The sequence below is a fragment of the Epargyreus clarus genome, unplaced genomic scaffold (assembly GCF_041222505.1).
Source record: "Epargyreus clarus isolate Ecla_fem2 unplaced genomic scaffold, WU_Ecla_fem_2.2 ptg000027l, whole genome shotgun sequence".
Classification (NCBI taxonomy): domain Eukaryota; kingdom Metazoa; phylum Arthropoda; class Insecta; order Lepidoptera; family Hesperiidae; genus Epargyreus; species Epargyreus clarus.
Genome location: NW_027332234.1, coordinates 7,536,524 through 7,564,332, shown reverse-complemented (window position 1 = coordinate 7,564,332; position 27,809 = coordinate 7,536,524). Strand labels below are relative to the sequence as shown.

At 33.8% G+C, this 27,809-nt stretch overlaps 2 protein-coding genes across 9 annotated transcripts; both read right to left on the bottom strand.

Annotated features, from left to right (window-relative positions):
* Positions 1 to 1,455: 1,455 nt before the first annotated feature.
* On the bottom strand, positions 1,456 to 7,258 carry LOC140753912 (sialin-like). Of its 6 annotated transcripts, none has more exons than XR_012103612.1 (13): positions 7,126 to 7,258; positions 6,720 to 6,878; positions 6,434 to 6,543; positions 5,544 to 5,673; positions 5,024 to 5,108; positions 4,627 to 4,844; positions 4,168 to 4,323; positions 3,572 to 3,707; positions 3,119 to 3,246; positions 2,622 to 2,736; positions 2,152 to 2,273; positions 1,777 to 1,857; positions 1,456 to 1,578 (listed from the first exon to the last, which is right to left on the bottom strand). XR_012103612.1 is itself a non-coding variant. In XM_073088746.1 (13 exons), coding segments are annotated over exons 1-13 (1,500 nt in total). In that variant the 5' UTR covers positions 7,189 to 7,251; the 3' UTR covers positions 1,456 to 1,577. The 6 variants fall into 6 exon arrangements, 5 of the variants coding, with proteins under 5 accessions (XP_072944847.1, XP_072944848.1, XP_072944850.1 ...); XM_073088746.1 differs by having other exon boundaries at positions 2,626 to 2,736; positions 7,126 to 7,251; XM_073088747.1 differs by lacking the exon at positions 7,126 to 7,258 and adding an exon at positions 6,957 to 7,107 and having other exon boundaries at positions 2,626 to 2,736.
* A 93-nt stretch (positions 7,259 to 7,351) lies between these two features.
* LOC140753911 (sialin) lies at positions 7,352 to 26,753 on the bottom strand. Of its 3 annotated transcripts, none has more exons than XM_073088742.1 (7): positions 26,608 to 26,753; positions 15,273 to 15,399; positions 14,385 to 14,475; positions 12,902 to 13,144; positions 9,370 to 9,675; positions 8,181 to 8,702; positions 7,352 to 8,093 (listed from the first exon to the last, which is right to left on the bottom strand). In XM_073088742.1, exons 1-7 carry the CDS (start codon positions 26,669 to 26,671, stop codon positions 7,833 to 7,835), a joined length of 1,614 nt encoding a protein of 537 aa, XP_072944843.1. In that variant the 5' UTR covers positions 26,672 to 26,753; the 3' UTR covers positions 7,352 to 7,832. The 3 variants fall into 3 exon arrangements, with proteins under 3 accessions (XP_072944843.1, XP_072944846.1, XP_072944844.1); XM_073088745.1 differs by lacking the exon at positions 26,608 to 26,753 and adding an exon at positions 24,719 to 25,143; XM_073088743.1 differs by lacking the exon at positions 26,608 to 26,753 and adding an exon at positions 16,898 to 17,083.
* Between the last annotated feature and the right edge of the window lie 1,056 nt (positions 26,754 to 27,809).

Below are 27,809 nucleotides of genomic sequence, written 5' to 3'. Positions count from 1 at the left end.
TAGCGTCTCACGTGGGTTTTTTTTTATTTTTTTTTTATATAATATAAGAGTAGCAGACGAGCATGCAGTCCACCTGATGGTAAGTGGCTACTGCCGCCCATGGACATCTGTAATCAACCCCAGATAGGATTAAATATTCCTACCTGAGGTCGGCCACAGGTGCGCCGCTACCCCTGAGGACTAAGCCAACGCCAATATTTTAAAAATATAATACGGTATAGTCCGCGCCAAACTGCTAATATAATTTGCTATGGCGACACGATTCATTTCTATTTTCAGAGCGGACTAACAGTTTTACGCGAAGTATACTATAAGTTACGACCACGGAACGTACTAAACAGCGAAACAACAATTTACCTTAAAATATCGGTTGATTTAAATTATGTAAAATTGATTTAAAAATAAAATTAAGCGATGGGGGCATAGATTAGTAAAGATACTTCGCCGCCTTGAAATTGAACGAAGCCGCAAATGGCTTATTATGGTAAGTTCTTTTTTAGAATTATTGACAAATAAAAACATTTTTAGAGAAAATTTACGAATAAATAACTAATACTGCGTAATTTACATAATAAATAAATAATTTATAATAGTAATTTCAAATATTTTAGGGACATTTTAGCACGGAGACGTGGCAAAACTTTTTTACGCAACTATTTCAATTCTCAAAACTGGGTACATTTTCTTGTTAGGAGTGAGTAATCTTTACTAATCTATGGATGAGGGTAATATGTTATGAAAACCCTTAGCAGAAAGAGATTACTGAGGCCTTTGTAATTTTCGCAATTTTTTATTTTGGTAAACCTGCATTTAACCCCTCATACCGAAGTGATGTCTGTCCTGTTGCAGACAAGGAATCAAAGGATCGAGGAAGTGATATTATAATTAAAAGGTAAAGTATTAAAAGAAGAAAAAGAAATATAATGTAGTTCCGGAATCTAGTTCCGGAACTACAGGGACAAATCCGGGATTTATCCGGGACTACAGGGACAAATATATATATATATATATATATATATATATATATATATATTTGTCCCTGTAGTCCCGGATAAATAGGGCTACGGTATCCCCTGCCTGTCGTAGGAGGCGACTAAAAGGGGGCTTCCGGGGTTGCGGGCGGCAAGAGTGGGAGCTCGAACCGTCCAGCAAGCGACCCCGGGAAGGACGGCGGTATGTGTGGTCGCATACCGTCGTAAACACTACATGATGTGGGAGGAGCGAAAACTGCTCCCCCAGGTTAAAGCCCGATCGGGGCATAGCGCTTGGAGGGATCCGGTTGTGGTTCACCGGAGATCCCGGAGTTCTCCAACAAGCGTTGAGGACGGCCACCGGGGGGGTTTTAGTGCGGTAAAAATCCCACATAACCCGGCGTCGCTCCCACGTCGTCGGGTCCCTTTTGAAGGTTTCCCCCTCGAGAAAAAAGAAAAGGTATATATATATTAAAACACAAAATTATGTACAAACCTATTTATACAAATAAACTAATACTGTCCATTTACAAACTATAATCTAATAATTTCGGTACCAGCAATAAAACTTGATTTTCCTTGTTCATTATTAATCGAATTCAAACATCTGAAACCGGGAAAAAGATAAAATTCCTATGCAGATACAAAGTTTAACACATTATAGGCATTTAAGACTAAGACGTTTAAGGCTAAGACGTTTCCGGCGATGCATTGGGAACTCCTCCTCCGCCTTTGGTCTGTAGGCGGCAGTGACAGCTTTACACCAGGTAGCCGTCTGCCTTATCGTTAAAAAAGACATACTAACCAGGATTCATTTTCTTCAGTCTCTGTAATGTTGGACATAATTGAAGCTTTCTGTTTTATAAATATATTTTTCCTTTGCGGCCTATAAGAAATAATTTCATATTAATAATCATAGTTCTGTTTTTTATTAGGGCACGGGGAAGCCTGCTTGTCATGTAGCAAGACGTGATGTTAACGATTGTTTAGGTTCATTTAAAAAGAGCTTAGCATTTGCATTGTTTGGCCGCCCATTGGCTAACTATCGTTTGAGCGATACTTGCAAAAGTTACCGTGTTTTCATACATTATTTTTTTGTCTATTATTTTTTTCCGTATTGATTTTTCGTTGTGTATTTTGTTTTGTATTCCGAATAAGTTAGCGGCTGCGGAAAGTATACCTGCTCCTTATATTATTCCACGGCTGTGTACAAGTTTCTCCCCAAATCAAAAATATGATGCCGCTTAGGCATAGCACTAGTCCATGAAAACACCAAATATTTTTCCAAACACGTGGCGCATCCTGAAAACGTTTAAGATAAATGGTAGAACTGGGTGGAATGGGCTAGGGGATGAGTCACTCCTGCCTTTTTTCGGCAGTTTAAGGAAGCTTTTCCACCAGAGGTGTGTGTGAGGTAGCTAAGCCTTGGTTATGTGTCAAATCCACCAATAAGATTGCTTGGTTTTCATTGCATAGCTTAGCTTTCCTCTGGTGGCAATGGATTCCACAACACTATGTTTTTATATGAGAGAAAATGAGATAAGAATCGCTACCGGAATAGCTATCTTTTTGTAGCTCACTCATCTTACTCACTTAGTTCAGCTTCGCTTCGTACCTTAGTTTTAACCTCGCTTACCTAATTTTATGTACCTACTTCATATTTTTTTGTAACATGTCCAACTCCCAACGAAACTATTATTCCAGCAGTATGTCCAATTATTTTAATTACTGTATTTATTGAATTTGCGTACATCTGAGTTAATTCCTGAAATAAATTGTAAATGTTTTTTTGTCAATTAATAAACTATAGGTAAGTATAGTCCGCGAGGTCTAAGCTGAGCTTTGCATTAGTGTGAGTGAAAATAAAAGTAGTGTCGGATAAAAAAGAAAAATATATTTTTTAGTTAACCTTTTACAGAGATGTCGAATCCCCGGTCTTTGGTTTTTCGAAGTTACTTTTGTGGATGTTAAAAATTCATTAATGCTTTGTTGGTGAAGGAAAACATTGTGACCATTAAGTGAAACAGGGCTTATCTCAATTTCTGAGGAGCCTAGCAGTGAAATAATAATGATTTGGTGACTACTTATATGTGATCTGTAGACTTTTATCTATACGTTCTATCTATATCTTCTTTTCATGTCCTTACGTAACAAATGTCCAACGTTAAATCCATCCCAGCTGCTGTGAGCGAAATAGCCATAGTCAAAATAATGGGTCCGGGAAGTGAAGCGACCGTCCACATTGACAGTACCAGGAAACCAGGAATCACATGCGCTGGAAAAGTACTTTCTTATACTCAATCTTAGTTTCATATAGTTTTCTAGTTGGCATAAGGTCTACCTGATGATATTAACGTGTCGGATCATATAAGGTCTCTATTAAATTAAATTAGAGATAGATAAGAATCTTTAACGACATCTCGCAGCTTATAACGGTAGGTGATTAATTTGACTTGTGCCAAAAAGATATCTTAAAATTCACTGATAAGATACAGACCTACTGAGAAACCAAAACTCGTTCAGGCTCTTCGTAAATTAGGTACCTATATACCTACAACTACTAGAGACTACTTTTTGAATATCTATTGATTTTAACTTACAAACAATTATGAAGTATTTCCGAATGTGCGTTATTCTTTTCATTGTCGTATTCTGTTTGTATGAGTGGAAAGTCTGAATAACTATTGTTCCTAATACCAGTCTTAAGAAAAATGGTAGAGCCGTCAACGCTGAAGCCTGTGAAAATATTATCATGATAAGGTGGGTAGTAATAGTCAGGGCTATCTAACTATTATCTGATCTAGCTATTTAGCCTGTCTGACCAAAAATAATCTTTGCCACACTTCACAATAAACATTTCCGTCGGCGGCAATTTCTTTAATTAGCATAAATAAGTCTTAACATTTACTTCGTCCAATCCCCCTTAATTTTATCGCCCCTAATTAAGCCGCCCCGGGATCGGGTCTTGTGACAATTTCCCGAGAAACCTACAACTCAATCTGCAAAATTCAATACTATCATCACCGATTTTACTCAATGAAAACTTTATGAACTAGGTACACGTACTAAGTAAATTAAAAACATCACGTATTTACATAATTACAAATTACAATTGAGGAGTATGTCTTTTATAAGGTCCATAGGTAATAAATTAAAAAGCTTAAAACATGACTACGAAAAAGAACTAAGTATTTACATTGTAGATACTATAATGAAGTATCATTGTATAGTAAAGTGGGCCGTGGAGACACAAAGAAATTATCATCCAAGCGTATCCAAAATTTAGGCCGCAAAGTGCCCAAAAAGGTACTGATCTCAAAATTAATTTCCACGGAGCTTGAGAATTAGTAAGCTGAAATAAGAATCTTTTTTAACTTATAATAATAATAATAATAATTAATATCACACATCTAATCAAAGTTGTTAAGGTACTCCTTAAGTGAAACGTAACAACAAAAACATATTACCTATACATAATGAAACTCCGAAGATTTTATGATCTTCGGAGTTTCTAATATTATATTTTTACAAGCTTTTATTTTTGTATAAAATTTAAGAATGTAATTAATCTGGTACCTATATTTTTATGTACCTACCTAAAGCCTTGTAGTACTTAAGTATCCAATGTAGAATAATATAATAAAAGGTGAACAACCTTAATAGTGAAAACGGTGCCAATAGTGTTTGTCAAATATGTTAATTCTGCTTTCGATATAAAGGAATGTTTTGCTGGACAGTCCGTTACCACGCCGATCCATGCCGCGGCCCATGCTACTTGCAAGGCGCCACAGACGTAAAACCCAACTGCCCATCGAGAGTAAAGATGGACTGCAGCGCAAATAAGGAAAGTCGAACAGGTTCCCATAGTGATACCTAACGAGAAAGTCAATTTAAAACCATTTGCTTAATTAATCGCCGTCTTGTTTTGCAAACCTACAGTTTCAAATGTGCGCTCTGTTAAACAAATTTTGGCCTCGTTTTTTGGGCACATACCAACAAAAAATATACTGATCTTGTAACACATATAAACTACTTAATCAATGATGACTAACCGCAATAAGCCCACATAAAGTGATTCCTTTCTATCGGCGGCACCCAATGTCTTAGAACTTGAACCATACTTGGCTGCATTGCACCCTAAATATGAAATGGGATATTTATATTTTTTTCCTACTGCCAAGCATAAAAGATTGTTAATTATTTCAACACTAAAAAAAAGAGCCTAAACTCAGTTCGGATATAGGTAATATATTTTTTTAAAGTCTACGTTGCCCGTTTTCCATTTTCGATAGAGTAATAAATAATAAAATGATTCCTCGATTTTGTCATCAATAACTTAATTGAGATTCTTTATCTTAAATTAAATCATATGACACTGATGAGGACATGTGTGCGAAGATAAAACTTAACCTAAGTATTATATAGGTACTTATAGCAAACGGAAACTATTTTTCGCTACATAAGGAGGTGCTTTTATTTAAATGATAGTCAGATTTAGTACTGACACTTTACTTAACCAAAATGCAACAACGCAATTGCAAAATTAAATTAACCCAACAGCCCAACACTAACCGCACAGAAGCCGTTTAAAATGCGAACAATGAACAGCAACCAGTAATTGAAATACACAGAGGCTGGTGTCAGGCAATTAAATACGCCGGATGAGATTCCAGCTATGCCAACTATCCAAGTAGGCCCAAGACTGTAATAAAAAATAAAAAAGGATAGACAAAACAGTAAGACGGAACAAAGGCAGGGAGCCTTTATTCCGCTTTAGTTTTTTTGTAGCGATCGATCAGTTTTATTACCAATCATGTCCTCAAATTTTAGTAACGATTATGGTGGAATTTCGATCACTAGTGGAACTCCAAGCAGTACGATGAAATACCTACCTATGCAGTTTAAAGTATAACTTCCAACATTAGAGTACATCATCGTTTTCCTACTTTATTAATTACCTTACTTTATTATCATCTTTATGCTATTTCGTTTGTTAATTGTTTTTTGTTTGGTAGCTATTGATCAGTTTTTGTGTTATCAAATATTTTGGAAAAATTGTGATTATAATCGAATTGGTACCACTAGGTGAACTTTAATATAGGCAAACGCATAAATTTTGCTAAGATATTGAGAACATATCGGTAAACTTGAATACTAATTCTTTAAATACCTATACAAAACTCGGTCAGTACTAAAACCGGATGTAAGTCAGATCTTGTCAATACTCTTGTGTTAAAGACATACATGATCTAGTTCATACACGAACAAGATTTTATTTTTAATGAGACACTGTCCAATATTTGTAATTTTCCTCTACCTGCTTTGGAATATTCCATGATGGTCTCAGATCCGAATTAGGAACGACCGTCACCCGTCCATTCAATGGATGAAAACTACTACAAATCATGTCTATCTACCTATATCTATCTGTCTCATGTCATTCTACATGTTAATTTACTTACCGGTCCCCGATGTTATGGAATATGGGAAAACAAATGCAATAACCGATATGATAAGCAGACAGCAGCAGAGCTATTTTCATTTCATCCCAATATATTACATCAATTAAATTCTGAAAATTAACATAGCGTAAGGTAAACATTAAGAAACAAAAATAAAGTGATATCGTTTATGAATCATCTAATGAAAGGACTAGCAGGTTTCAAGTAATTTTCTTCTCTACGAGCAAATATTAAAAATTGAAATTTTACTTAGGATGAAAATATTGCTTATTAATATCATACTTACTCTTGCTCGTATATCTGGCTGTGCCCTTAAATTATAGGTGTAAGTAAAGTTTTCACTATCTATCCTCTTTTTTATCTTCACCATGTCAACGATATGTACGCTGAGGTTATACCGAACAACATAAACCAGAAAATATCCTAAAAATATCATTATTCCCACCTGTAAATTTAAAAAAAGTACTGACCACAAAATCTCTATTACATATTATTATAAACCAAAGCATGGCATTTAACGTACCATAACACGAATACGAATTTTATACATTACGAAAACATTACAATGATTTGTGTGTATTTGGCTAATCTTCCATGACCATACTGATTAATTACACTTATGTTTTCATTTTATTACTTCCAGTTTATATATACGTTTTATACTTTCAATAAACGATGAAAATAATACTTACCTGAAGGATTAGGATGTTTACAAATATCTTAATTAGGCAAAGACAAATTAGTACAGTAGGCATATTTTTCTTTCGTTTATTTGTCAACCTATTTTCTTTTTATGTTTGGTAGTTATTGACTGTTTGTCTTACGATTGTTATATAATATTTTTTGTTGAAAAATATATGATTGTCTCATTTCAACGGTCACTGGACGTACTACTAGATAAATAAAACCAATATCAAGTAAGTACATATAGGTATAAATTTTTATTTGGTAATAATGATCACAGATATTATAGAGATTGAAATAGTATCATTTACACACCTAATTTATAGTACTTAAATAATGGATAATAAATAGTTGATGTCAAAACAATCTAAATAATGGACACTTATATAAATAATCAAAGGTAAATTATAAATTAAAAAGTCAATGTATATCTAAGGAAGTAAATGTCGAAACATTGTATAAATTACAAATGCTTGTTTAAATACATAAATTTATACCTATAAATTAACATATCACTAACATTAAATCATCTAAACAGGTAATGATAATTATTGAGTCCACGAAATTTTTATAACAGTTAAAATGCCACAAATTTCATTTTAAATACATCGAACATTATCACAAAGTTATCCCTTTTAGGAACTCAGATTCGCACATACATTATTAACTTTAAGGCAATAAACGGTACAAATTTAATCAAAACTAAAAGTACAGGTTAGTTACGTGTTATTACGCTTAATGGTGTGTCTTTGTCTTCTTTATCTTTAGCTTCCTTGGAGTCATTTTTATCTTCAGGCGTACTTACACCCCTATTATCGCCATTCCTCATTTTATCGTCCTTAGCTTCATTGGTTTCATCGTTTGAAAAGTTCCAGGATTGTATGTTACCAGTTCCAAATAGGATGAAAAATATAGCCGAAACAATATATACTGACGCTCCCACGAAGAAAACAGGACGCCATTGATCGAAGCTATTCTGTGAACAAAAATAAACATAGATATAAATTAAAAACGTTCATAATTATCTAAACAAATTAGTTAGGTATCGAGTTAAAATAGTTACCCCATTCCTGGTAAAATAGGCTGTTATCATAGGTGTGAAAAACCCAGCAGTGCTACCAACGAAATTAGCAATTCCGTACAAAGTTCCGGCATAATTCGGCGCCAAATCTTGATGATTCTGAAGATTTGTTAATGTTGCTGCTCCGTTGAAACCCATGGACATCGTTATCAATGTTACTGATAATGCCGTCGAGCAGCCCGCATACACCATCAGTACGAGTAGCACCCCCGGAATTATATGTGAGAAGAGACAAAAGAATTTCCTTATAGTAGTTGTTTTCATCATTTTCTTCGATAAAATACAGTCACCAACAGCGCCAAATATCGCAGCCATGAACAATCTAGCGAGGTAGGGCAATGCAGATATTATCCCAGCAGCAGATAGTTCAAATCCGAGAACACTTGAGACAAACTTCGGGCCCACAGTCATTATAAAATATAAGCCCCAAAGATTTCCATAGTGTAAGACAGTCATGGCTAAGAATGGAAATGATGTACAAATACTCTTGAACGGTGGAAGCCCCTGAAATTAAAAACAGGTGATCTCATTATGTCCTAACGTTATTTTTAGATGTTAGAGATGGTATCTATTTACATAATTAATTGAAAAGTAAGCACAAAAGAAAATTACCATTAAGTAAATACATAATGCAAAAACAAGGAATGACCATATTTGCCAAAAACTTTATACTTCGGTATTATAAAGCTAACGCCATCTATCAATCCATTTGTCCTATTATAAAAAGACAAATAGGTAAGTGTGTAGATGGTAATAGACAAATATACGTATACGTGTTTCGACCCGTAAAACATTGCTAGTTAAATTTATATTATGTTTTTATGTAAAAAATTAAGGGCCCCATCCATGGAACATATTTTTTGTCAATATTTCTTGTTTTTCTATACTAGTTCGTTAGCACGCACAAACGTCAATCTTGTGGTTATAGTGGAACTATAAGTAAAACAACAAATAGTAAAAAAAACTAAGCAGCGATCAAGTTTAAGTCGGACTCGCTAAAAATCGCGAACCGAATGAAAGTAAACACAATTTTGTTACTTAAATACTTAACACAAAAAATATTATGTCATTAGTTCCGCTTCTAAAAGGCTAAGCAAACATTTATAAACCTAGTTATAATGTCCATATCAACAAGTAACATACAAAGGAAAAGTTAATAATGCCAACTAACCTTAGATTTTTTGACCTTGTCACCTAGAGCGTCTGTAATGTACTTCCTTTCCGCTTCAGTTATTCTGGGATGTTCATTTGGAGTATCCGCAACCAAATACCACCAAAAGGCACACCATACAAATGTTAAAGCAGCTGGGACGTAAAATGCTGATGCCCATCCGAATTTTTCCAGAAGTGGTCCCGTAAGTGACCACGTTACAACGGTTCCTAGGGTCCCGCCCATCATAGCGCTTATGAATTTTCCCTTCTCTTCCGGAGGCGCCCATCGAGCGACGAGAACATGCAAGGATGGATATATGAAGCCCTAAAACAAGTATTGCCTAGTTTAATATAACAGATATAAATATGTTATCTTTATATATATATTTCTTATGTGCGTGTGTATGTCACTGAACTCCTCCTAAACGACTGGACTGATTTTGATGAAATTTGTTGTGTGTGTTCAAGGGGACTTGAGAATGGTTTAGATTCACAATTTAATCCGTGGGAAAAGGTTTTTTTAGTTAACTTTTAATTCGTAAGTAGTTATAGAATCGGAAACTATGCATTTGATCAAGTGATGATCTTTAGCAAAGTTGTTGTACAAGAGCACACGAGGGTTTGGGAGTTGGTAAGACCAATTTTCGACATATGGCACCACTGTCATTCCAATGCAGGTACAAATTTTCCGTTTTATGTATGTCATATTATTTCCTTAAAATGCGGGCGAAGCCGCGGGCACGACTAATTTTTATATAAGATTAAAGTACCAAATGAGTCTGCAATGCTGGTAAGTGGTTCTTACCGCCATTGGATATCGGAAAGAAAACTGAATATAGAATAAGGATTCTATCTGAAACACACACATGATGCGTTGTCATTCTTGATGAATAAGATGGTAGAGCCTTGTGAGTAGAGATGGGCAAAGAACCCGGTTTAAACCCTGTGCAGGGTTTAAACCCAATAAATACCCGTTTATTTCCTCCCACTGGGTATTTATTTGGGTGTTTATAAAATGAGTTAATAAAATCTACACAAAGCTTTTAAAATAGTTCAAATGTTTATTCAATAGATATACTATAGGTTTTTACTGTATTTCTAATGTTTTTACATTTTTAAATATTACGTTTTTAGGGGTTCATCTATTTTTATTACCTTTTTAGTTATTATTTGTTTGACGAAACAAATAGCGCACAACTAAAACAAATAAATATACCTCTCGTATACTATTGCACAGGTGGTGTGGGAATATGGGCATATAATGTAAAATATAATTCTTACGTAATATCTTAATAATTATAGCTTTAAGAAAAAAAATATAAACATTATTTTATAGAAAATTTTAAGTGTTAACTTTGGTCCAAGGGCCTTTTCGATAAAATTTACCGTTTTCGAGAAAAATCCAGAAACCCGAAAATTTTGACTGTTGACCCCGAATAAGTGCCGACACACACATCGATGAGGACTTTTGGAACTTTACTTGTGATGGTAAACCCAAGGTCTCTACGGAAAATTAGCTTTATGTTATTTGATTACTATTTTTATGTCTAAATTGACCGGACTATAAAAACTCCTTTATCAAAATGTTTCAATGTCATTTTCTGCAAATTAAGTAGAAAAAAGTAAAAAAAAAGTCTTTCCAAATTTTAATCTATTATTGTTATTATCTTTGTTATTTTTGGTTTAACGACAAAAAGTTATAGAACTAAAATTATAGATAAATCAATTTGAAACCATAATTGTTCTTACTAAATTTCTGTGCGACAAATAGTTTGCCTGGTAGAGCGTAAAAACGCTTTGTGCCCCTTCTTTCAAGATGGCGGCCGAGGGACAACAGTTGGGACTCCACAAATTAGGATTTAACTGTACACTAAGCCCTTTACACTAATCATTGACATCTATAAAATTAAATTGGGTCTTCGAAAATTGCAACCCAAATGTAACACATCCGAATGGACTATAACAGCGTAGTTAAATGAAATATGGGCTTTTAGAGTGCATATTTGGTGAATTGTTTACAATATTATATTAAAAATGATATTACACGAAGAAAATAAAAATATGAATGACAATAGTTTACACCCGCTGTTTGGGTGTTTATTTGGGTTTAAACCCTATTTCACCCAAAATACCCGGTTTAAACCCGTATCCACCCATTGGGTTTAAACCCTCTGCCCATCTCTACTTGTGAGGCGAAATATAAGCGTTTAACCGCGTGGCAACTTATTTTGAAGCTAGTAAAAACCTTTGATTGTTAAACTATATATTTGACAAATTTACATTTGTGGTTCCACCTTTGTGTTTACAACTCTGTGGTTTTTCATCGCGAAACATTTTTCCCGGAATATTTGCATGTTTGCATAATGTATTCTGTGATGTGGGTATACATGTTTCTAGATAGTGTTGATGATTATTATATGAACAAGTGTTTGACCATCATATTATCACAGTTGCCAGCCAAACAAGGATCGTTTCATTATTAACTAACAAGTTTAGCAAGTTATATTATGTTATAACTAAAACGGGATTACCAGTAATAATCTTAGTGAATTAAAATTAAGCATTAACATGTAAATCAGCATTTCTCAAAGTGGGCGAGACGCCCCCATATGGGCTCCTATAACAGGGTGCAACGCACAACATAAATTTGTGAAGCAGTTAAGGAGGCGATGGGAATCAGATATTTTAAACCAAGATCAATTTATTTAACAGACGGAAATAGGAAAATCTGCATTTTTTCACCGTACGATATTACAGAATAATAATTGTTAATTAACACGTAACGAAAATCTTCTTTTTTGCACAATAAAATAATTGACTCTCAAAGTGGGCAGTAGACGTTATAACTTTGGGAATCTCTGTTATAACAGTAGGTATAACTGTAAAGGTTTTTTAAATACGAATTATGGGAGCCTTATCTCTTATGTATAGGACATTTTAATAAACATAAAAGTTCTGGTATCAAATTCAAATATCTACGACTAGGTATATTTCAAGATGTTTATTAGTGTATTTTCGCGTAGAAATTACCTACTTACTGTAACACAGGTATAAAATACAGGATAAAATGTAATGCATGAATAAGACTGTAATTTTACTGTACATAGGTAATATTATTAAGGAACGGGTTCTTAATTGACTGTTCAAACATTCTGTAGATATAACTAAATATTTACATGCCCGTGTGTTAAGATTATACTTACCTATCTGTAATTTATGAACTGCTAAGAGAAAAATACTTAGTAAAAATGAATGCTAAATTTTGAGAATGAAAAAATCATCTTTTTTGTTCCGATCCAATAAATATTCGTTAATGTTTCTAGCTCTTTTCCGTATTAAAATTTTTAAAACACAATAGTTTCCTCAAGAAATTAGAAAGACTCCCAACATGTAGTAAGGTAGAGATACTTTTAGATGCGTTCCAGCTTAGTCCTCAGGGATAACATCCTAGAAAGCTGTTTGTAGATATCTATGGGCAGGCCATTGCTACTTTAACATCAGTCATCACGGTTATCTCGATCACTGCTTCTATGACAATTGAAAAAGCTTACCCCAGCGAATCCCAGAAAGAACCGCACAACGATAAGAGACACGTAGCCAAGCCTGGCCGCGGCGGGGCTGAGCGCGGTGAGCACGGCGCTGGCCACTGACGACACTAGCACCACGTACCGCGGGCCCCAGCGCTCCGCCGCCATGCCGCCCACCAGCGACGTGATCGGGTAGCACCAGAAGTAAGCGCCCAGGATCGTCGCCTGCTGCTCTGGCGACCAGTCGAACGAGGCGCCACCTTGCGTCTATTTTCGAAAATAAAATCGATACAATCTAACAGATAACTGATATATAATCTTATGAAGTAAGGTTTAAAATTGGTAGTAATAGCAGTGAAAGCCTAGTGGTTGAACCCCAGACTCTCGGTCGAGAGGTACGAGGTTCAAATTCCAGGCTCGCACCTATGATTTTTCAAAAAGGTATGTGCGTATTAGAAATTAATTATCACTTTTTAATGGTAAATGACAACACCTGCATACCTAACTGAGAGATCTTTCGAAAAAAGTACTCAAAGGTTTGTGAAGTCTACCAATAAGCACTTGGCATGCGCGGTGGACTATGGTTCAATCCTTCTCATTCCGAGAGGAGACCCGTGCCCAGCAGTGGGGTTAGTCCACCGCGCTGACCAAGTACAAATTAGAAGACTTCATATACCTTTGAGACCTTTTTACAATATATATTGCAGGTATTCAATTATTTTTTGTACAAAGATGAGTAAGAAAAAGAATTAAATTTTTTTGGCGCGTCTTGCCGATGTAGGATACGAAACGGTACATATGATTCAACAGATTTTAACGGGACTAAATTTTATAACTCCAAATTATGTACCCAAGACGAAAAAAATACAGTATGTATATTAAACAACTGATGCGTTATTTATATTCTTACTAGTGGTGCAAGCGTTATAAATAATTGTATTTGGATTTCTAAATAGTATAAGTAGTTTAAAGCTGGTAGAACCTTTCGACTCTGGAGGCACCACCGCCACACCCATTTCTGCCTAATAACAACAGTGTTAAGTATTGCTGCATTCCAGCTTGAAGGGTGAGGTAAGGGAGACATACTTATTTGGGACGTTCCAACTAAATCCTCAGGAAAAATACTGCCTTGGTGGCCGAACTCCGGCAGGACTCTTATTCTATCTGAGGATCATCCTCACAGAAGTTCGTGGCTGGTAGCAGCCATTTACCTTCAGGTAGACTGTATGCTCGTTTGCTAGTAGGTAGCTACTATATTATTTAAAAAGTAGCAATAGTAGCAAGTTTGGTGAGGTAAGGGAGGCAGGCTGTTCCGAGGCGTTCCAGCTTAGTTCTCAGGGGTAGCGGCGCATCTGTGGCCGACCTCAGGTAGGAATATCTAATCCTATCTGGGATTGATTACAGACGTCCATGGGCGGCAGTAGCCACTTACCATCAGGTGTACTGCATGCTCGTCTGCTACTCCTATATTATAAAAAAAAGAGTTATAACGTTTTTCGTTACTTACCTGTCTCGGTGCTTCTCGTACATCACTAATGTCAGTGTTGTGGAAAGTAACATTCGTTACCTCTTCTTTTGAATCGCACTGCGACATCGCTCTGTTGAATTACGAAAGTTTGTGATATTTTTAAATGAAGGCAGAAGAACTCGGTTGACATATGTTTAAAAAGTGATAAAACCCTGTATGGTTTGGTTTCCGAGGCACTACAGACACAGTTATTTCTACCTTATAACAGTAGTGTTAAGTGTAGCTGTGTTCCGAAGTAGGTGGTAAAGAAAAGGTAACTAAGTCCTAATAAATTAAAGCAACACATGTGTGGAAGACTTCAGATAGAACTCTAATCCTATCCGGGGTTTCCCGATCTAAGGTATCCATGTCCATAGGACATGTTACTAGAGTACGTAATATTATACGTATAAAACTCGATAAATTATGTTGTCTTCATTTGTAGCTTAGCTAATTTGTATGAGTGATTTAAATATATATTTTTACTCATAAGGAAGTCGGTTAAAATATACCTATTTAAAAAGCTATTCTGCATTAATGGATGTAAAATTTTACATGCCCACCTATCTAGCTATTTATTTAAGGCCACGTTATAGTGATACAGTTACTTAGTGTGATTTATTGTTATTATTCGCTAATGATGCGCATGCCGATAATATCTTTATTTTATTTTAGAAAACCAGTTACTCCATAGCACCTGCGCAAAAAATCCAATAGTCTATTGGTGTAGTTACGTTAATTTTTTTGTGCCCTTTACGAGCTTTTTGAATCTCAACTGACGCCGAGGTTCAACTAGGCTTTTTTCAGGTTTGGTTGGTTTGGTTTTAATAATTCCTTTTTCAAGCTTAGCCCGTTTATTTATATGGTTGATATAGAAGTTAGCCTTACGTGATATTCTTAGCCTCGTGGGGCACCATGGCGATAAGGTTGAGACTCATGTTGACTCTGAGCATGTACACCACCCAGCAGCTGGTGAAAAGCATCACCCATAGGTTGAACCTCACTGGAACTACATCTGTAAGTAATAAAAAATAGACACTGATCAAGGCTTTTTGAAGTAATACTTTTGGCGCGTTGGGATTACAGGTCAATGTGTTATTAGCGTAGGACGAAGTTGCGCGCGACGATGTAACACATAATTGACGTTATACGAAAACTCTGATGGAGGGTTTGATAACAGATCCGACAACCATGTTATCATTATAAAAATTCCAACAATATAAAAGTAATTCTATCCAATATTATTGATACCATGATGTTTGAAGTTGCATGAGTAAATGCAACATGTTTTTCACACGCTTCTAACCCAATGACTTCAATAAGCGATGTTTACAGCTAGAAGTTGACCTTTATGTAAAGAAGTTTAATCAATGCAAGATTATCATACATTTGTAGCCCTAATATATATAAAATATAAAAATACTTAGTCATGCAAATCAACAAAATCTCTAAAAAGTTAGTTTTTGCGTTGAAGTCTTTTCCTTTCCCAAAATTTGAGGAACGCCGGGTGGAGGATTCATTCGATAAAATTCTTTATACTTTGTTACCTAGTTACTATGTCGGTTAAACTGGTTCCTTAATTAGCTCCTACTAATACAGAGAGCCACATTAGAATAACATTTTTTTTATAATCATTAAAAGTGTAATTTATACTCTTATTTAATTTAAATAAAAATTATAAAGATATCTGCATAAATATCTTTTTTAAACAGAATTATTTAAATTTTATTACCTATATAGGGTAAACATTTTTTTACGTACAAAACTTTTCACCGTGACCAAAATCGATTTAATAGGGTCGAAATATCAGCATTCCGCATTAAATAGATTCAAATATCCCTCCATAAGTACTGGTTAAATGATATAACTAGTAAAAGCTAAAGTCCGGTTTTTTAGTATCAAGACCCATAGTAAAATTAGTATTTTATACAGCTTTAAACTTTTAACGATGAAGTTACTGCCGTAGCCTTAATCGCCCGGTTACAAAATGTAAAGATCACTAAAGCCCAGCTAATGAAAAACACAACATTAATTACAACTCTACTTATGTACATTTATGTAATATCGATATATTGATAAATTTGTATAGGTACATGAAAAATTGCTTTCTTATGACTGTGTCGTCGTGTTTTAATTATTTTTTATCCCGACGTTCCCACGGCAGTATTTGACTAAGCTAAACGTGACCGTGTTTAGCTAGATGTTATGTACCAAAGTCATGTTTTCGAAAACGAGAAACCGATTGCATAAGCCACATGTAACATGTAACCGCGCTGAAACAAGGAAATTTATGACGTGCTTAGAAATTTTAGAATTTTTGATATATCGAGGGTCTATACTACCAAAAAGAATTTAACGACACTTCATATATTAAAATCCCTTAGCCATTCAGGCTGTAGAGCATACCAACCAAACATACATATACACTCGCAAAACATCCTTCTAGCGTAGTCTAGTAAAAATGATAGCTATTTATGAGTGCACACGATAATGCATCAAGTCGTAACACTTGCCTTTGTAACACTTTTGATGTCTTTTTGATATGAATCTCATCATTACCTATTTGCTGAGTCCATTTTAAAATACATTAAAAGACGATATGTAGATATCATTTAGACAAGCATTACAATGGTAAATAAAAAGATTATAAATCACAGCAACAATCAGACACTGAGGTTGACAGACTGTGGAAAATGACAATTGTTGTAGCGAAAATGTCGCAAAATTACTGTATATGCGTCAAATTGGCTACCACATAAATAGGTTTTTATTTACACATTTATATAGAAGATTTAATTAACATACCAGCCAGGTATCCTTACTTTATTTGTAAATGAAGGAATTTAACTGCTTAAAGGGAAGAGGGAAAAATATGTACTACTTACTATGGTAAAAGGGCATTACTACTCTGATAAATCTGCATTTAAGATAGCGATAAACGTATTGTAGTAAATGTGTTACTAATATCACGTCCTGTAACTGAGGAACAAGTTGTAACAGCTTAAGAGTAGGACATTCTGCCTTGCATCTAATCATAACCTAAATATTACAGCAGTCCTTAACACAGGAGTCAGGAGCTGAAAGTAGATATGACAGACGAAGGGATCAACTTTAATGATGAAATTAGGAAACCTGAAAAGGTAGACTTGTTAGTACTATAGTGGACAATTTGCTAGTGTTTACCCTAAAACGGAATATTACCAACGGGCATCATAGAGGTAAATATAATTCTAAGACGTGGGAAAGTTGTTAAAAAGTATAAACAAAACGTTAGACTAATCTTTAATATTACTTCAATACTAAGTACAAAACGCTAGTCCCAGATGAACTTGGGCCACATGTAGACCTTTCAACACAAAGTAATCGAAGAGCAACTGTCAATAAAAATAATATCAATTACCACAAAATTCGAATGCATATTGCTAATCCAATAAATTATGTCAGGTAACACAGTGTAAAACAATGAGTGCACGTAATGTCCACCGCAAAGTACCCAATGTCTCAAGAAATCATATTACAACTCAACATTATGTCAATCGCCCAACCGCACCTAATAGTTCGAGATAATAGTCACGTATGCCCACATTACACAGCATTCTGTTATTTTATAAACATTTGTGATGTTTCACACGAAACAAGGAACTGTTGGAAAATTGAAAACAATTTACGATTTCCTGGTAAATTTAACGAAAATTGTATATTTTTTCACTGGTCCGGTTTTGCTTTGCGATGTATCAAATCTCTTCGATCTTTCTGTTTTCCTTTTCGCTTTCCCTTTCTTCTTTTCTTGGGCCAGCCGAAGTTAAATAAAAAAGAGGCAAAAGCCACCGTTCTCCTCCAGAACACATTCTTCTGTCTCGACTAAGTCCTATACAAAGATACCTCTATTGTATTATCATATGAACTATGTCGATCTGCCAAAAATATTTATTCCAAATCTGATACCTCAGCTATCAGTGTTGATCATAGGTGTTGATGTATTTATAATAAATGTATGTCTACACATGTGCCCATTCTAAAGCAATGTGCGTGAAATGTTTATTACAACGACAATTGTTTGCAAACAATTCATATTTACTTTTCACACTAATTTCACGCTTACGATAAAAGTTAATAAGATATAATAATAAGTACCCATTAGGTAAGCGTTAAAACCGAGTTGCAATTTAAGTTGTAGGTACGCATGACGTTTATTTAACTTTAAATATTATTCAACGAGATATTTTTTGTGTTAGAATATTGTTAGCGTCTTCGCTTAGGGTTACCGTACATTGGCTATTATAGTTTGAGCAACTGGTATCTTCAGCGATTAAATTGTGGTAAACATTACTGTCAAAAGTTGGTCAACGTATATTTAGAAGCTTATGTATATATACAGACATGAAAGCAATGGATTATTAACACATTTTTCAAATAAATTAGCGGTTCCTCGGTCGCTCATACAACAAATTGGATGCCAAAGCCATAGCATTACACGACTGCTCAGTAGCTTGAGCTATTATAACTAATGGGTGATCAGCCTAAGTTTTCGAACAAACACGAATTAATAACAACTTTAGGATTTTTGTTTGTCAAACAAAAAATTTACAGCATCATAAGCGATTTGTGGAAACGGTGACATCCGCAAATCATGCGAGGTTAATGTCATGGCGTTTTGTAAAACGACCTCGATCGGGTACGGCACATCTTTTATTCTATTATACTTAACAATCGTTCATGATCATGGCCTTCTACAAAAGTTGATACTAATTTGTTGGTTTTATTTGCCGACGCACCTTTCATGCATGCACCTTAAGTGAGTACCTATTGGTATTAGAACTATGGTGATAAAAGCGAACAGAATGCAGGCAACTTATTACTAAATACGTGGATACCCGTAGATTTCCTCCACGAACCCAAATAGGAAATTTAAAATAGGTACTTTAAGCTGACCACAACTTTGCAATGCTAACTCCAAAGTCTAAGTAGAAACACATTGTGGTTAGTTAAAAGTAGGTATGCCAACTCGCCCATCAAAACAGCACAAAAAGGTATTGCTATAAATAGGCCAGAAATAGGTATAGTAACGGTTTGGTTAATATTAAACGAGTTTTTTAAATTTATTTGTTTGTTGATGTTAGGTACGCTAATCTTCAAATGTAGATTACATTTGAAGATTAGCCTATATTAAAATCTAATTTCCAGAGTTATGTTATTGTTAAAAATCAATTGCAGTTTATTACATTGTTTTACTAAATCTATTTTGTAGAACAATGAGGATATAAATCGAAGAGAAATTCCATTATACACCGCATATAAATTTTCATTTCCTGCATTTTTCTTTTACGTATAAAACATCGATAAATTTCGTAACATTATGATAAGAGAAATGGCAATTTTATTGGCTAACAAAAATCCTACTAACACACACAGAGCGATATTAAAACATTTATTGGAAGAAATTGTATCAATTATTCCAGCAATAGTGTCTGCTGTAAAAATATAGGAAGAGATGAAGGTGAGAGAACCTTTTGTGGTTCGACTACGAGGGCATCTTTTCTGCCAACAACAGTATTAAGCACAGCTGTAGACCACTGCGAAGGGAGGCATACTTGTTCGTAGCGATCAAACTTATTCCTCAGGGGTAGCAACGCATCTAAAGCTAACCCCAGATAGGAATCTAATCTCACCTTAAGTTGATTATAAATGCGGCAGGAGCGACTTACTATAAAGTGGAATGCATTCTCGTTTTTCACTTAAATATTGTTACATTTCTCTAACTATCGAACAAAAGTTTTATTATTGTGATTGTGAAATACACGTAACTATGATTTAATACATACGCTAATCATATTATTTGTAACACTATAATTACCTTTTATTAAAGTATGTTTTGTTAATTAATACCAGCAGTGCGTACACGTTTAAATTTAAATTAATTGCTCTAAAATTCTTGTAGACCCAAATAATATACCTACTTTTGATGAATTAAATATTTAAAAAAAGTATATTTTAATCTGTGTTGACTGAAAATGTTATTAAGAATTCTAATCCACTTTTATTTAAATTCAAAGTATTTGCCATTAATTTATTAAAACCGATAGATATGCGAAAAAAAGCAAAAGGTCTCCTTGGCCTTAGATTAAATGAAAACCCAACAGTATATTCTACGGAAACATTTCTAAAATTGTAAATGATAAGCGTTATGAAACGCAGCGAAACCCTATAGGCTGCAATAAAATAAACGCAAATCAAACGGAATCGCTGGAACCGAGATAAAACTCCTATAAAATCACGTTTGGCGCGTGGTAGGAAATTCTTTTATCGTCAGCAGTGTAGAGAGTCAACAAAGAGCTGTATTTGATAACATGCGACTTGCTGGTCCGGCCGTCGTGCCAGACTGTTGATGTTACATCGTTCGTGTAAAAACGGTCAAGTTTCTATAACATCTTGACGTCGTACGACAATTGCCTTGTAATTTCTAAATATTAATGCTTCTTATGTCATAAATGCATGTCCGTCTCGAATCTTTCCTGTATATTTTTTCCCGTAGACATAATATAAGGTGACTAAAGAATTAATTCTAGAAGGTGGACAGTAGTGTCTCCCTTATGTTATTCATTGCCGCATCACCAAATTACAGATAAAAAAATTATATCGTTTATGCCAAAATCCTACTTTACGAGAAGAGCTTATGTTTAGGGATGACCTTTTTAAGGCAAATTGATATTTCCTAAAAGATAATATGGGGTATGGAATTTATGGAGTTTATCTCACCGTTCTATTCATAACGAAACATTGCTAGTGGTTTATCATTGATGTTTCAAAAAAAACTCTGCAAAGGATTGATTGAATATTTTTGATTTGATTTCATATGTATTTGGTAGTTAGTTGTAGTATCATCATTTGGAAAAAATCACTCGTGTGCCTACTTTAAATAAACTAATTTAATCGTGCTCTACCTACACTGAATCTAAATTCGAGTTTGATAACCTTATTATCATAGATACGACGAGTATTGATCACAATTTTATAATAGTTTTGTGGAATAATAAAGCGGCGGTTGGCAACAGGCGATCCCCGTTTACTTATGAAAGTCCAGTCTACCTAAATAAATTACTTCCACTTCTGCCTAGCATTCTTTTCAAACATAAACTACGAATGGGAGGACCACTACGATAAAAAATTTCATACATTTTCGTTTGTCATTTTCAAGACTTACAAAAGTACTGACACCTTAGCCCTTGCGTTCTTAATTACAAGGTCGCAATAATGTATTATTCTGCGATTAATTTGAATAATGTATAATGCTGATTGGAATAAATCATATGTTTTCTGGCGCAGATTTATTTAGACATGTGAGATGACATGCGTTAATTGTTAGGTACATCGCCTTCATTGATATACATACAGTAATCCTTTAATATTTGTGACTTTGAAAAAACGTTCCTAACTGTACATAAACGTACTTTAAAAATCATTATTTTAATCTGTAAGTAGGTGAACCACCTCGTTCAGCGCGGTGGACTATGGTTTAAATCCTTAAATTAAAATAAGAGGCTGATGACAATTATCTCATATATAAACTATGAAACCCAACTTCGTATATATTTTAAGATTAAATAATAAGAAATCGCAATGACTAAGTACAATGTTCGAAATTCGTTTTATTTTTTCGATTAGTTAGGTATTGTCTGCCAACCTATTTCAATGATCGTATTTAAGAAGGCACCGGCTGTCATAGAATATAGTATTTTTTCTAAAAACAAAAAGTATTTTTACATGCATTGGATGTTTCGTTAGAATCGTTCCTAGTTATATAACAGCATAACCTCCTAGATATATGTAAACAAGAATAACTTTTACCTCTTCAAATTAATGATGTCACATGGCTAATCTTAATACATGCCTAATCTTTATAACCACTTATAAATATCGATAAAATTGTAACTGTGATTTCAATTGTTCTATTAGGTTTAAAAAAATAAGATCATCTGTATGACATACATAACATAACCCACTTTTCATATTGTTAGTAACCCGTGCCCAAAAAGCGACGTCACAGGACATTTTAAAAGATAAGCCATTTTCCAGTGTCAAATACTATTTTCGGTTGAGTGAAGCCGAAAACAAATGCTTTGGTGATACCAGAATCAATTAAGATTTATATCAACTTTGGTATCCATTGAAATGTACTAAAGAGCAAATTCCGGAAATACCTATATTGCTAAAGGACATATAGGGCTCGTTTAAACATATAGACATGGGCGGCTCTTAAAACTATTAGTAGTTTTAAATATGTTTTATTGTAAATTAAGAGAATCACAATGTTGTGACTGTAAAAGAAAAAAACTAAACTTGAATTGGTTTTAGTTTTCATTAATTTACGGTTAAAGATTCTTTAACTTTAACAACAGTCCTACTTACCATGAATTTGATACATTTATTAAAACTGCTCTAAACGACCTGAAATATATGCGATTATGCCGATTAAGATTTCATTTAAAAAACACTCCTTTCTATACTTAAACTAGTTTTTGCGATCTGTTTGTTACCTGTATCTACATATTCGTTCGTCGATAGTCAAGTTTTTCGCTAATAGGTATAGGTACATTTTTAGCTGCAAATTTAGGTCTTAATAGTTTTTTTTTAAATTTCGACAAGCATTTGTATTATTATTATTATGTTTAACATATTATAATTACTATATTGCAATCTTCGATCACTGTTCTTATTAGTGATCGAAGATTGCAATATATAAAAATGGCTTCTTGCATGTTTTAATGTTTTTTACAAAACCCCTGATTATTTTCAGAGTTTCAGAGCAGTTACAAAATAACACTCTTCCTTATAACTAAGTAAGTGAAATATTGTAAGCTAATTAATTTAACGGTTTCGTGCAAACAAGATCTAATGGAAATTGTTGGATCTAATGGAATGGAATTGTTTCTGCGTTCGCATCCGATTTATATTGTAATTCTTTGATTCTCTAATGGTTTAACTTAAATAGTTTGAATACATAAATTCTGATTACCTACATGCCTACAAATTTTTGCTCTACAAGCTAAAACTTCTTAGAAGCGTTGAACTATTTTTAAGAAGGAAAAATCACTAATAATCGATACGGATTCATACCTCACTCACCTACTAATGTAGTAGGCTTGCGCACACGCAGCTCATCTCAATGTTTTGAAGGAATTATATAAAATGTATATATATACCTAATTGCTACTTGGAGTGCCGATAAACGTGATAACCCGAGTAAAAGTTAATTAAAAAATTTCACTGTTTACTGTACTAATAATTAGAAAAATTAAAAAGAGACACATCTTATTAAGTTTTCACTTTTGTGACCAATCCTCCTGCATGTTTCATTTATAATTTTAATTGATAGAGATTGGCTTTTATTTAAGATTTATAAATAGTGTTTTTATTAAGATTTATAAATAGCTAGCCGACCCGGCAAACGTTGTGTTGCCATATAATTAAATAAAAGTTAAGGGTGAACAACCCTTATCACTTAGGGGTATGAAAAAAAAAATGGTAGCCGATTCTCAGATAACGTATACGCATATAAAATTTAGTGAAAATTGGTAAAGCCATTTCGAACGAGTACGGTAACTAACATTGTGACACGAGATTTTTATATATAAGATAATATTTAACGAATTTAAAATTCTATTTATGTAAATACTTTATCGTCTACTCATAAGAAAGGACATAAAATTATTTCACAACTCCTCATAAACATTTTACGATGATTATTCCGAGAAATAAGTGAAGTTAAAAAAGTTACACATTTATCATGGCACTAAATAATGCACACACATAACGATTATAAGTACAAAATCAAGTTTAAGTATATTATATTGTTAAGTAAGTAGCAACGTACCGACATCGAAATACTAAATTACACTCACGTATTGATTTCAAATTATATTTGTAATAAACAAAATATTACGTAAAGTCATATGTAACAAACCCTACATGATATTATTTTGTCATAACAATAAAACTATAAGATAACTTTCGTAATTGATTTGGAGCACTATCTGATTCTTTTCTTTGATAATAAACACAGTGTTAAATTATAATTTTGTTTACCAAAAACTAATTGTTAAATTAAAAATTTCATATAAAATGTTATTGTATTAAATGTTTTGTTATTACATTAAAACAGATTTTATTATAGGCAATTTGTTGCTAAAATATTACCAAAATATTTGCTACCTGTGCAAAATGCATTACAATTTTTTCGTGTTATATAATTAAATTTATTTAAACTGGAAAATTTTGCAAACAATTAGCCTCAAAAACTATTTTAATTCTACATAATACCTGAATAGGGAACTTACCGAGAAACTTAATATCAATCACTGCCATATTTGTTTAGTCCGGTCCAACTGAATTTTTAAACTTGAAAAAAATGCGTTATACTTATTCATACAACAGTCATTTCTACGACTTGTAATGTGTGATGTGTGAACATCGAAGTGCTTCTTTAGACGGTTGGGGACAGAGTGACAGAGCCTGCGGCAGTACGCGCGAGCCACAACCGCACGCCGCCTACAACGTCGGACGTTGTTTCATCAACAACTAAAACTTTACACAAAAACTGACCATGTTTTCTTTCTAAATACCTACACCGCATGACACTTTTCTCCGACTCTTTAACTTTAATTTACAATACACTCGACATTGCCACCTATCCCTATGTTTATTCTAAATGCGTCACTTGCGAAACTGTTATAATAAAGGAGCAAACCGGCATACAGTTCACTTGTGTTGAATAACCACTGCCGCTTTCAGATACCTACTTATAAACTTAAAACAAATAAAATTTGTATCCTACCTTTTTTTGAACTGGAAATAAGTATAGGTACAGTCCACCTAATGATTAGTAGCAAGTGCCACCATAGATGTCTAGAATCATTCCCTGATTCCATATTTGATTACACTTGAGGACCCAGTTTGTCTCGCAAACCATCTCGCCTTTACCCTCAAATCATTTTTTTTTTTAATTCAAAATAGGTTCTTTACAGAGCACTTTTTGAATGTCAATACCACCACTTCACAAGGTGTTTCGCTATGGAGAAGAAGCGGCGAAAGAAACTCCACACATCTCTTAAAAAATGTGTTTTACAATGTTAAACTTAACCTACAACATAATGGTACATGTGGAGCTGGAACTACTTCAGACCACACCATCACTCTTGACACCCTGAAATTTATCCAAAATTGACTCTAAAAAGTGAATCTGACTATCCTTCAGTAGTAGTGCTCCCCTGCTAATAAGAGACTGAAATTGGTGTACCTATCTATGGACAATGCTTTAGAGTTTAAACGAACGACGCTAAAGAATTCGAACCTTAATTATTATCATCGTTGTTTTTCTACTACCATATATCTAAGTATCATATATGCGAATCATAATTAAGTAATTTAAGAAAACAACGAGGTAGGATAATTACATGACTATCATTTAATGATAAAACGTTATTTTTTCTCACTGAAAATTAATTTCAGTACGAAATCACAACTAGGTGTGAGGAAGAACTGAGACCAAATAAAGATATGAAGTATAATTAAGTAAATACATCCATAAAATTAAATTAGTTGTTTGTATGGTAATATGTTTGCATAGTTATAAATTAAGTTATGATTATTATTGTCAAGTTATTTATATTAGCTTAGTTACTTATAAGGAAAGATACCTATTAGTTGTCATCAATCACCAATGTACCTATGCTTGATTCGTTGTAGTTAAAGTAAGTTATTTAATTTTATATTTATGGATAAAATACAAATTAGTTTCTTGCCAAAAAATAAACTCCAAGTCCGATTTGAACGCAATAGTTAACACTGTGGTTGAGCACCCATAAGGAGTTACATATTTAACATTCCAATCAATTATCAATTTCAAGAAACAGTAAAATAATTATGATTTTACTTAATTAAATAGCATAAAAGCAGGTAAATGTAGACAAATAGTTACTTGGTTCTAAAACTCTATTTCTTCTCTCTTATTCATAATTTATTGTTATGTTCTAATTTTCGAATAAGCATATTATATTTTAGGTATAATAGGTAATTTCTGTTCGACTTTTGTAAGATAATATAATATCGCATACGATATAGCCTATATCGCCTATAGGTAGGTACCTAACTAAATTCAGAAGATTTTTTAAAGAATCAGTTGTGTGATCTCTTGGGAACTACTGTCAAGGAATAAACTTAAGATTACCCTTTCGGTGGCCTAATAGTGGAGTATTTATCGTCTGCAAGGAACTCTTCCGCAACACAGCCATCAAGGACGTGATAGCTTGTAAATCAGGCAGATACCGGCACACTACTTGGAATTTTACTAACTACCACCCATAAAAAGTTACAATGACATTCATTATATACCGTAAAGTAGGTATATCGTTATTATTTGCATCATCATAAGGCTAAAACAGGTAGAACCCGTTTGAAAGCTATTTGCTAGAAATTTGCTTTGAAAAATTAGATCATTATTATATTGTCAACATTTATAAAATAAGCATGAATGTTTTATAATTGGAAAAAAGGAGCTAGATACTGTGCCATAAGTGTGCACATCAAATAAATTACGCATATATTTTCCCGTAAGATACTTACAGTAAAGAGATACGCATTATGATTTCCTCATGCAAAACTTTACAACCGAATAAATGAACGCAAAGAGGTGATTTCCTCGCTGTCGATTTTATTGCTTCTCTTCACAATATGCAGCCGCCTTCGATCAATGATCGATGGCAGCAGCATAATTATCTTCTTCTTCTTCTTCTTCTTCTATACTATAAAGAGGAAAACTTTGTTTGTTTGTTTGATTGTAATGAATAGGCTCAAATACTACTGGACCGATTTTAAATATCTTTCACCATTCGAAAGTTACATTATCCACGAGTAACATAGGCTATAATTTATATAAAATATATTTGATAAATAGATTTCGAGGCGGTACAAAATTTGCCGGGTCAGCTAGTTAATTATATTTATAGCATGATAAAGTACAGATATGTAAAGAAATTAAGTGGAGTTAATGAATCATAATCTGAAGATTCTGAAGGTGGTAGACCCCTTTGTATTTCGACTCCCGAGGCCACCACATTTATTTGTACTGCTGATGTATTCTACAGTTTTACTTTAAGGGAAACTTATCCGATGCGTACCAATTGCATCTGTGGCCAACCATGGGTAGGTAATAGGAATATAACGGGATATTTTTATCAGAAAATGGTTATAGAAATTCTAATATTTCATTTCCTCTCTTTTTTCACTCCTGTGAAATCTCAATTCTGTAAATGACTCTAAACTCTTGTAATTTATTTTTAAAAAATTACATTACTGTTGCCAGTACAGTAACTATGAAAAGCTGTATAAATCGTATAAAGAATTTCGAAAAAGGACTGTACCTATAGGTAA

What these genes read in the sequence shown, in the direction of transcription:
- LOC140753912 (XM_073088746.1), bottom strand. Translation starts at nt 7,188, where the DNA reads ATGCCTACTGTACTAATTTGTCTTTGCCTAATTAAGATATTTGTAAAC. An exon ending in TTTTAAACGGCTTCTGTGCG is followed by an intron (nt 5,109 to 5,543) that starts GTTAGTGTTGGG and finishes TTTCATATTTAG; the next exon opens with GGTGCAATGCAGCCAAGTAT. An exon ending in TAACGTTGGACATTTGTTAC is followed by an intron (nt 2,737 to 3,118) that starts GTAAGGACATGA and finishes AATTTATTTCAG; the next exon opens with GAATTAACTCAGATGTACGC.
- LOC140753911 (XM_073088742.1), bottom strand. Translation starts at nt 26,671, where the DNA reads ATGGCTGTGTTGCGGAAGAGTTCCTTGCAGACGATAAATACTCCACTA. An exon ending in ACTATTAGGCCACCGAAAGG is followed by an intron (nt 15,400 to 26,607) that starts GTAATCTTAAGT and finishes TATTACTTACAG; the next exon opens with ATGTAGTTCCAGTGAGGTTC. An exon ending in CCTATTTTACCAGGAATGGG is followed by an intron (nt 8,094 to 8,180) that starts GTAACTATTTTA and finishes TTTTGTTCACAG; the next exon opens with AATAGCTTCGATCAATGGCG.